The sequence below is a fragment of the Myodes glareolus genome, chromosome 4 (genome assembly GCF_982192425.1).
Source record: "Myodes glareolus chromosome 4, mMyoGla1.1, whole genome shotgun sequence".
In the NCBI taxonomy this organism is placed as follows: domain Eukaryota; kingdom Metazoa; phylum Chordata; class Mammalia; order Rodentia; family Cricetidae; genus Myodes; species Myodes glareolus.
The window spans coordinates 14,479,792-14,490,461 of record NC_142029.1 but is presented as its reverse complement, the minus strand read 5'-3'; the positions used below and the strand labels follow the sequence as shown (position 1 = coordinate 14,490,461).

General features: G+C 46.7%; 1 protein-coding gene across 3 annotated transcripts; it reads left to right on the top strand.

The window, feature by feature from the left end:
* Window positions 1-1,891: 1,891 nt before the first annotated feature.
* Window positions 1,892-10,232, top strand: Nme6 (NME/NM23 nucleoside diphosphate kinase 6). Of its 3 annotated transcripts, none has more exons than XM_048423905.3 (6): window positions 1,892-2,040; window positions 5,327-5,423; window positions 7,155-7,257; window positions 8,382-8,421; window positions 8,980-9,140; window positions 9,531-10,232. In XM_048423905.3, exons 2-6 carry the CDS (start codon window positions 5,334-5,336, stop codon window positions 9,776-9,778), a joined length of 642 nt encoding a protein of 213 aa, XP_048279862.1. In that variant the 5' UTR covers window positions 1,892-2,040; window positions 5,327-5,333; the 3' UTR covers window positions 9,779-10,232. The 3 variants fall into 3 exon arrangements, with proteins under 3 accessions (XP_048279862.1, XP_048279861.1, XP_048279863.1); XM_048423904.3 differs by having other exon boundaries at window positions 2,002-2,090; XM_048423906.3 differs by lacking the exon at window positions 1,892-2,040 and adding an exon at window positions 2,731-2,840.
* The last annotated feature ends 438 nt before the right edge of the window (window positions 10,233-10,670 follow it).

Sequence of the window (10,670 nt, the reverse complement as noted above, 5' to 3'; positions counted from 1 at the left end):
AGAGAAACCCTGTCTTGAAAGACAAAAGAAAAAAAAAAACCAAACTACAGGTAATCAATGTCAGCTGAGAGAATCAGTTTTCACCAGGCACACGCTCTCTGTGGTTAGCCCTTACCATATGTAAGGTACGTATGAGCAGTACGTTTTATAAAAGTTACAGGCAGTTGTGAGCCGCCACGTAGGCAACGGGAACTGAACCCAGGTCCTCTGTAAGAGCAGCAAATGCTCTTAACTATTAAATCATCTCTCTAGTCCCTCCTTTATTTGTTTGTATGTGCACGTGCACACCACAGCACTCGCGTGGAGGTCAGGGTGAGGGGGTGAGGGGCGATTCTCTCCTTATACTATATGGATCCTGGGGATTGGACTCCTGTCATCAAGCTTGGTGGCACAGCTTTTACCTACTGAGCCATCTTGCCAGCCCATTATCAGCCTTGGTGATTTTTCCCAATTGAGTTTAGACTCACAAAATGGAGACTGAAAAACTACGATGGAGCTTCCTGAGTCCCAGTAAAACTGAATCAAAACTTTCACCATTTCCTAATTATCTTCATATCCACTGGGGTCTGAGCAACATGAAGAACTGAAAACTAGGGCAAAATTTTGCCTAAAAGTCGATAGAGTCTGGACATTGAAGTGTTTTCTGAATATGTGGGGTGGGGGGAGGGTGAAGCAATGCTCTGACATTGTCCATGCTTTGGTAATGGCAAATATGTTTATTATTTTTGCTGTTGTCTCAAGTGAGGCTCCTAAGTCTCGGTACTGAAGTAACAGAGTCAGAAGTCAGGCATCTTTGGTTCCCACATAAAGTTCCAGTCTCTAACAGCTCCTTGGGTTATCAATAAACCTAACAATTTGGCTCCACCTACCTGCCATTCCTTTTTGTTGGTTTCTTGTTTTGTTTTGTTTTTATAAATGAATGTATTTTTATTTCATGAGCATTGGTATTTTGCCTGCATGTACATCTGTGTGAGAATGCCGGTTCCCCTAGAACTGTAGCTACAGACAGATGTGAGCTGCCAGGTGGGTGCTGGGAATTGAACCCATCAGAGCATCCATCAGACTGGAGAGATGGTTCATTGTTGAAGAGCACTCACAGATCTTGCAAAGGAGTTGGGTTTGATATTCAGCATCCACATGGTGACACAAACATCTGTAACTCCAGTCCCTGTTGGCTGATCACCTCTTCTGACCTCTACTGGTAACAGGCACACACATGCTGCATGGACATACATACAGGCAAAACACCATATACATTTTTTAAAAAATGAATTTTCATGCTGGAGAGGTGGTTCAGCCGTTAAGAGCACTGGCTGCTCTTCCTGAGGATGGGGTTATAGTCCCAGCTCCCAAGTGTAAGCTCACAACCATCTGTAATTCCAGTTCCAATGGATCCAGCACCCTCTCCGGGCTCCATGGACACCAGGCATGCATGTGGGGTAATATAAAAATTCTTTTAAGTTTTTTTTTTTAAAATAAAGAAGTGGGCCAGGCGACGGGGTGGTGCACGTTTTTTTAATCCTAGCACTCGGGAGAGTTCGAGACCAGTCTCGTCTACAGAGAGAGTTTCAAGTTACGTAGTGAAACCCTATCTCAAAAACCAAGACATAAATAAATAAGAAAGAAACGAACTTTTCTCTGGAAGACACCTTGTGTAAGCAAGCTGTCGGTAGGGCACCACCGCAGCCCCCGCTTCCAACATTCCAGGAGTGCGATGTCTGAGCATCCAAGCCCTGAAGCTAAAAGAGCGAGTCTTGAACGGATTATAGTTCTTTCTCAACCTCAGTCTCACACGCACACACATAAGCACACACACACAAATGCACACGCACGCACGAGCGCGCGCGTCACTCAATTTACCGCCCCTAGACAGTAGGACACACACGCGCGCGCACAAACACACACGTCACTCAACTTTACAGCCGCCAGACAGTAGGACCCGCGGAGGGCTGCCCGGCGACGTGCCTGAAGAACCGCAAAGGACCCGGCAGGCTAACTAGATCAGTGCCTGCTGGCCTAGAGCGCTGCCGGGAGGACCAGGTGAACCCAGAATCCAGTCCTGCGCTGGAGCCGGGATTGCTGAGTTTGGGGTGGGCTTTGACCCGGAGTGGAGAAGCCCAGATCGTACAGCTTGAGGCCTAAAATATGGGGGTAGTAGGCCGGTCGGGAGTCAAGACCTGGGGGGCAGGGGGGTGTGGTCACAGAAGTGGGGCAGAAGTAGCGTTGAGAGGCCAGCAAGTACGTGACCAGCGTGGGAGTAAAAGAAATGGCCTCAGCTGGCCGGGCCGCTGTCTGATAGGGTGACCTCTAAGTCAAGCCAGTTTCATCCTTCCTTTCTCTCTTTCTTTCTTTGGTTTTTCGATACGGGGTTTCTCTGTAACAGCTCTGACTGTCCTGGAACTCGGTGTGTAGACCAGACTGGCCTTGAACTCACTGAGGTCCTCCTGCCTTTCTTTACGTGATAGTATTTTCTTCTTCTTTTTTTTTATATTATTTTTTTTTCTCTTTTATTGAGACAGGGTTTCTCTGTAGTTTTTGGTGCCTGTCCTGGAACTAGCTCTTGTAGACCAGGCTGGCCTCAAACTCACAGAGATCCTCCTGCCTCTGCCTCCCGAGTGCTGGGATTAAAGGCGTGCGCCACCACCGCCCGGCGATAGTATTTTCTTGTAAACCAAAATAGCCAAGACAGCACTAACCAACAGAACCACACCCACTCTACAGATCGCCTGTCCTCCCCTGAAGATCTCTTAACCGCCTGGCCCTGGGATGGCTGGGTCAGGTCCACATACTGATTTGTTCAGCTAAATTCTGTGGAAAGCCAGGTACCTGCTGGAACTAAGGTTAGGATGGTGAATGAAACAGACCCCTACTTTCATAAAGCTGGTCTTTGGGCTGGAGAGATGGCTCAGTGGTTAAGAGCATTACCTGCTCTTCCAAAGGTCCTGAGTTCAATTCCCAGCAACCACATGGTGGCTCACAACCATCTGTAATGAGGTCTGGTGCCCTCTTCTGGCCTACAGACAGACTATTGTATACATAATTAATTAATTAATTAAAAGAAAAAACAAAATAAAAAATAAAGCTGTGCACCCCCGTGCCTGGCTCCATAAAGCTCCTGGCTCCATAAAGCTGGTCTTTAATGGAGATTTGATGTAGTCAGAGGAAGCCTGTGAGCCCTGAGAAAGTCTGACTGGAGAAGTGAGAGCAAATGTACGAGGAGGTAACAGGGGAGACACATGAGAGGTGTGGACTCTTCCTTCCACAACGCTTGTCAGGCCAGAAGGGCGTGGGACAGGAAAAGCCTATGAAACTGGAGCAAAAGAGTTCAGGGATGTGGGGCTCCAGATGAGGCCAGAGAAGTTAATGTCTTCTGGGATCAGAAGACCCAAAGACCAGAGCAGGGTGAAGTCTGGGAGACTTTGCTGGGGGCGGGTGTAAGTCTTCAGAAGTCAGAACACCTGACCGAAGGAGGGTACTTCTTCTTTTTAGCTTTTGTTGCTGTGGCTGCAGTAGAACAGATTTAGGACTGGCAAGAACAAAAGCCTAGAAACCTTTGAGGGTGTCACAGAAGTCCCAGACAAAGGGGTAATGGCAGTTAAAAGGAAGAGATTTGTATGGACTTTGAGATGTATAGGTAGGATTTTTAGAACTTGATAATAGTTTGGAGGCGGGGAGTTAGAAACCGGAGGTCTCAGGACATCCCCGTGTAGAGTTGGCCACGGTGCTGTGTTATATCTGGAATATTAGGTGAAGCGGGTATGCTGATCCTGTACTGGTTAGATTGGGCTTGGGTACACAGTCTGAATGGATCTTCCAGTAATAAGCCTTAAAGAAGACGTGAGCGGAAGAGACCTTAGCATAGCCATCCCTGCCACTCCTGCTATGATTGGCCGAGCTATATTCAGGCTAAAAGTAATGAGAATGTTACCTGATTCTGCCCTGCTCGTGTCCCCGGACACCTTCTCTGTATTTGTTAACAGGTTAGAGATGATATTTCAGGGCCGTGGTTGGTTTGCAATGGTTTGGTTAGGGTCTGGCTGTAAAGTCAGCCTCCAAGTGCTAGAATTACAGGCTTGTGCCTTTGAATCCAATTGAGATCTTTCCTCCTGCCAAAGTGGTTTCTCACATGTAAATAGAATGTCACTGTTGAAAGTGATCTCTGATGCTTAACCAAGTCTAGAAATATTGTCTGTTAGTTATTCTCACAATTATTTATTGAGCTGGGAAGACCATCCATAATATTAAATAAGAGATGGTCTATGGCCCTGAAGCCTTTTTCTTATCCAGTGGTGGCCTAATTTTTCTTGTCGGTCTATCTTCCAATTCTGTAACTGGAAGAACACTATAGAATAAGACCTTATGGCAGTCATTGTACTCTTGTTTGTTTTTTCGGAACAGGATTTATCTGTATAACAGCCTTGGCTGTCCTGGAACTCGCTTTGTAGACCAAGCTGCCTTCAAACTCACAGAGATTCACCTGCCTCTGCCTCGCAAAGGCTAGGATTAAAGGCATGCGCCACCGCTGCCCAGCTAAGTCGTTGTACTCATATGGCTAGACTGTTGAATAGTAGAGATCATAAACCTTGTTAAAAACACAAAAAAGTTTAGAAGATGGAAGTTTGGCAAAATCAGGTGGTAGTATCAACTCACATTCCTCTTCAATGGAGAACTCCCTAATGTATACTTGTAGCATAAGGAAGACTGTATGTCTCACACGGTGACCTGAGTGTCCCCTCTACAAACAAACAAACATAGTTTGTTTGTAGAGAGATGGCTCAGTGGTTAAGAGCATTGCCTGCTCTTCCAAAGGCCCTGAGTTCAATTCTTGGCAACCACGTGGTGGCTCACAACCATCTGTAATGAGGTCTGGTGCCCTCTTCTGGCCTTCAGGCATACACACAGACAGAATATTGTATACATAATAAATAAATAAATAAATATTTTTTTTAAAAAAAGTCATATGAGGGGCTGGAGAGATGGCTCAGAGGTTAAGAGCACTGACTGCTCTTCCAAGGGTCCTGAGTTCAACTCCCAGCAACCACATGGTGGCTCACAGCCATCTATAATGAGATCTAGTGCCCTCACATGGCCAGCAAGCATACACACAGACAGAACACTGTATACATAATAAATAAATAAATCTTTAAAAAAAAAAAGTCATATGAGTGCAAATAGGTGAGTGAGGGGGGTACCACACATAGCCTGACGATGCTCTGTGAGGCTCGGGGGAAGCCCCTGGTGGACTTGCAAGGTTAGGTGGCTTCCAGGGTAGAAGGGGCTGAGAACTCAACACTGTGTGGCTCTTAATCCAGCCTTCTGATGGCAGGGGTGAGATGGCCTCCATCCTGCGAAGCCCTCAGGCTCTCCAGCTCACGCTAGCCCTGATCAAGCCTGATGCGGTTGCCCACCCGCTGATTCTGGAGGTAAGAATGAACCCTACATCTCCATCGTCCTGTTTTGGATACCACAAGACTGCTTGTGACAGCTGACAATTCAGTCACGTGCTAGATGCTGAGGTTGAAAAGCCGGATGGATTAGCTTGGCTGCTCGGCATATAAAGGCTTGAGTTTGATCCGTGGATCTCATGAGGTGGAAGGAGAGAACCAACTCCTGCAAGTTGTCATCTGACCTACACACACACACACGAAAAGCTAGTTGAGCATAGTGAGCAAGACAGGCAGATTTTTGTGAGGTTTAGGCTAGCCTGGTCTACAGAGTAAGTTCCAGGACAGCTAGAACTATACATAGAGACCCTGTCTTGGAAAAAAAAAGAAAAGAAGAGCTAAGGGCCGTGAACTCTGACCCTTAGAAGACTACTCTTAGAAAGTTAGGCATATCTAAAATACAAGAAATAAAATTTTTGCATTATTTTCATATTTTTATTTATTTTACATGAGTGTACGGACTTGAATTCCAGTCCTCATACCTGCACAGCAAATGCCCTTACCCCCTGAACCATCTTTTCTATCATTTTTTTTTTTTTTGGTAACAAGGTTTTATTGTGTAGCTGCTGCTGGCCTGAAATTAACTGTGTAGACCAGGCTGGCTCTGCCTCCAGAGTACTAGAATTAAAGATATATACCACCATGCCCAGTCCCAATTTAAAAAAAAAAAAAAACCTCTAGTCTGTGTATGTGTACTATATTAGTTTATCTAATATATATATTTTAACAGAATATATTTAACTTATACTTAACTAATATGTATATATTGGTTACATATACATATATATTAGTTTTAATTAATATGCGTCACTCAGTTATATATACATATATATGTGTGTAAATATATATATTAGTTATCAAATGCTACATTCCAAATCTGATAGCTTAAAACAACTCATTTCAGGCTGGAGAAATGGTTCAGCCCTTAAGAGCACTAACTGCTCTTCTAGAGGACCTGGGTTTGGTTCCCAGCACCTACATGTTGGCACGTAACCATCTGTAACTGCAGTTCCAGGGAATCCAGCACCCTCTTCTGGCTTCCTCAGAAACTAGGCACGTATACACTATACAGAAATATATGCAGGCAAAACACTCATGATAGTAGAAACTACCCAGAACATTCTGACCAAAGCATGACGTGTAAATAAGTTATAGAGTTTTTAATCATGATTTAGAACGAATGAGGAAAAACTGAGGACAGGACCATTAAAAAGACTTGTATGGTGGTGAAGAACATTACTTCTTGTCCCTAGGACCGCTGCTCATACCCTGGCAGTATAGCTGAGGTCTTGACCTCACCTCACTTCACCTCTGTGTTAGTCAGCTCTCTGCCACTGGGCCACACTTACGGGAAGATCATTTTCCCTCAGACGTTCACAGGTTTTAGTACATGGCGCTCGGTTCTGCCTCCTCGAGCCTCTGCTGAGGGTGGATATTGCGGTGAGAAGTGCTCACCGCAGGGACTGGATGTGAAGAGGGGACAAGTCGAGGTTCCGCTTCCCCAAGAGTACACTCCTAATAACACTTTCTTCAGGATGGCCCACCTTCTGAAGTTCCCACGACCGTCATCGGCCTTAACGCATGAGCTTTGGGGTGAAAGAGCACTTAATACCTGGACCATAGCACCCATCACGGGCAAACATGTGAAGTGATCCTTTAGACAGCTGGAGTCCTGACTGATTTCTATCTCTGGAATGGTTTGTTCTCCAGGCTGTACATGAGCAGATTCTGAGCAACAAGTTCCTCATTGTGCGGACGCGAGAACTACAGTGGAGAAAGGAAGACTGCCGCAGGTTCTACCGAGAGCACGAAGGTCAGGCCTGCAGTCTGCGTTGCAGCCCACCCACCCCGTGTGCGTGTGTGTGTGTGTGTGTGCGCGCGCGTGTGGGCGTGTGTGTGTGTGTGTGTGTGTGTATTACCAAGAGCACGAAGGTCAGGCCTGCAGTCTGCGTTACAGCCCACCCACCCCGTGTGCATGTGTGTGGGCGTGTGTGTGGGCGTGTGTGTGTGTGTGTGTCTGTGTGTGTGTGTGTGTGTGTGTATGTGTGTTACCAAGAGCATGAAGGTCAGGCCTGCAGTCTGCGTTACAGCCCACCCACTCGGTGTGTGTGTGAGTGTGAGGTGCACCTGTGTCCGCACAGAGGCAAGAGGACAGCCTTAGGTGTCAGTCACAGGCACCACCATCCCGCCCGGCCCCAGTCAGGGTCCCATCACTGGCCTAGAACTCAACAAGTAGGCTAGGCTGGCTGGTCGCTGAGCCCCAAGCAGCCACCTGCCTCAGCCTCCCCTGCACTAGGTTTATGAATGTGTGCCACCATGCCTGGCATTTGTACGTGTGTTCTGGAAATCAAACTCAGATCCTTATGCTTGTAATGCAGGCCCTTTACTGGCCAAGCCATCTCCCCAGACCTGTGTCTTCTCATGTTTGTTTCTGCACAGACTTCCCATGATAATCAGCATTTTCTTTTCCTAGGTGAGATCTCCTATATAGTCCCAATCAGAAATTTAATATTATGCCTTGGTAATATCAGTAATTAACATTGGGTAAACATTTATCTTGTCAAACATTTCCCTAATGCTCATTATCTCACTTAATTTTCTCAGATTTAGAAAAGGCGGTGGCAAGTAGTATTCTATAACACACACACACACACACACTCACATGCATGTGCATGCATAGAAAGATTAAAATAATTTCCCCCTAATCATAGTGAGCTAATGTCATATCCCAAAGTATAGATTTGGAAGACATGTTAGGGAAGTTATTGATGTAACCAAAAGTGTACAGACTGTAAGTGGCAGGATCTAGATCCGCTCTCAGAAAAGTTATACTCCAAGGTTCTTGTTATCTCTGTAAACGGTGTGGTATTACAGGTAATGAAAAGTGAGAAACTTTCCTGGGCGCCATGTTCTCATGAAGGAACTCTCTCTTTGCAGGGCGTTTTTTCTATCAGCGGCTGGTGGAGTTCATGGCCAGGTACTTCTAATTTTGGGTATCAGCATCTTTATATGCTATGGCAGATCTCCTCCTCCCTATGAATAGAACTGCCAGTTTCACTTGCCACCCTTTAAAGATGTAATCACTGTCGAGTCTAAAGAAACATGACTAATGCCAGTTGTGGTGGCACACATCTTTAATCCTAGCACTCGGGAGGCAGAGGCAGGAGGATCTCTGTGAGTTCCAGGCCAGCCTGGTCTACAAAGCAAGTTCCAGGAGAGCTAGGGCTGTTCCACAGAGAAACTCTGTCTCAAAAAAACTAAAAAAAGAATCATGACTGAGCTACACTGACCCATAGGTGGTAGGTGCTTGTCCTGTGACTACTGAGCCAATGGTGGAGTACCATGGAATGCTGCTTAGCAACTCTGCCGATCACTCCTTGCACATCGGTAGTCGGCCTCTCCTGATCAGTTCCCCTTTGAAGCAGCCTCAGTACTCACTAGAAGGCAGAGCCGTTCAGGAAGTACAGTGAACTTCATTCCTGCCCTGCCCACAACATGTCTAGATTAGGTGGTCATATCCCTTCTTTATTCTCAGTGGGCCAATCCGAGCCTACATCCTTGCCCACAAAGATGCCATCCAGCTTTGGAGGACACTGATGGGGCCCACCAGAGTATTTCGAGCACGCCACATGGCTCCGGATTCAATTCGTGGGAGTTTGGGCCTCACTGACACCCGAAACACTACCCATGGCTCAGGTGAGTCTGAGCCTCTCATCCACGGCCACACATGAGGAAGGATGTCGTGGGGCAGACAAGCAAGCCATGTGAGGAGATTGACAGCGGTGGTCCCTCCATTGAGCTTGGTTCCATATATTTCTGGCCCTTTATAGGCATCTCAGCCATGTGGCCTCTACTGAGTGGTTCAGGTTTCGGAACCTGATGCTGTCTTGACTGCCTCTACCCTACATTCCCTGTGATAACCCTTCTGTCTCATTTGGGTTCTTCGTTTTTGTTTTGTGTTGTTGTTGTTTGTTTGTTTGTTTTTGAGACATGGTCTTGGCATTGTTTCCTAAGCTGGTCCCAATCTTGCAATCCTCCTGCCTTAACCTCCTAAGTAGCTCATCTCTCCCTCTCCTCTCCTCATAGACTCTGTGGTTTCCGCCAGCAGAGAGATCGCAGCTTTCTTCCCCGACTTCAGTGAACAGCGCTGGTATGAAGAGGAGGAGCCCCAGCTGCGCTGTGGTCCTGTGCGGTACAGTCCAGAGGAAGGGATCCACTGTGCGCTGGGACGGGAGACCCTGAACCAGCCTAGTAAAGTCCTGTCAGTCCCTGAGGGGAATCGTGGGCTGAAAACACTGTCTCTGTTGGACCCCATCACCTGTCCAAAGACCTAGCATATCACTGCTCAGCTTCTGCAATCTAGTTCTCGCTACCTCTTCTATGGACCATTCACGGGTATTTAGGAAGGTCGGTGACTCCTCTTTTGTGTGTGTGTGTGTGTGTGTGTGTGTGTGTGTGTGTGTGTGTGTGTGTAGGGTATTGAAACAGGTTTCTCTGTATAAGAGCTCTCTCTTGCCATCCCAGAACTTGTTTTGTGACCAGGCTGGCTTCGAACTCACAGAGCTCCTCCTGCCTCTGGCTCCTAAATGCTGGGATTAAAGGTTGTGTACCACCACTGCCTGCCCAGCTGGTAACTCCTCTTTCTGCAAAGAACTGTCATCCTTCCTCAAGGATACTGCCTGTTGACTAGCCAGGAAAGTGCAGTAACTGTGTAACCAGCATTTGACCTGGCTTCTTTAATAAATTCCGTGCTGCTGCATCCTCCAGGTCGGCAGCACTCCTGTACGAGCTTTCTTTGTCGTCCATTGGAGTCCTTGCATCTGCCCTGGAGCCAGGTTTCTGGTCCATGCTAACTGAAGAGAGAATCATGTAAGATTCTCTCGGGGTTGATAGAATTGACTTACTGTCCTGTTATGCAAGAGGCAGAAGCCTGGTATTCCCGTCGTTTACCCACGCACCCACCCACCCCCAATCCCACAGAACTGACTTCATAGTTCCTCTGAGCTCCACACATGTGTCATAGTATGCAGGTATGTGCAGGCATACACACACACACACAAGAAATGAAAAACAATTTTTAAAAAATGAAATAAAAATATGAGGGGTTGGGGCTGAAGAAAGGCACCCATTCACTAAGTTGATTGTGGACTCAAAACCATGCTGTGCACTTAGGCGCAGGGCTGCGTCCTGGAAGAAGAGGCTCTTTTCTTTGAACCAAGGTGCCTC

Coding starts and splice junctions, on each gene's coding strand:
- Nme6 (XM_048423905.3), top strand. CDS start 5,334: ATGGCCTCCATCCTGCGAAGCCCTCAGGCTCTCCAGCTCACGCTAGCC. Junction 5,424..7,154: donor CCCACCCGCTGATTCTGGAG/GTAAGAATGAAC, acceptor TTTGTTCTCCAG/GCTGTACATGAGCAGATTCT. Junction 8,422..8,979: donor CTGGTGGAGTTCATGGCCAG/GTACTTCTAATT, acceptor CTTTATTCTCAG/TGGGCCAATCCGAGCCTACA.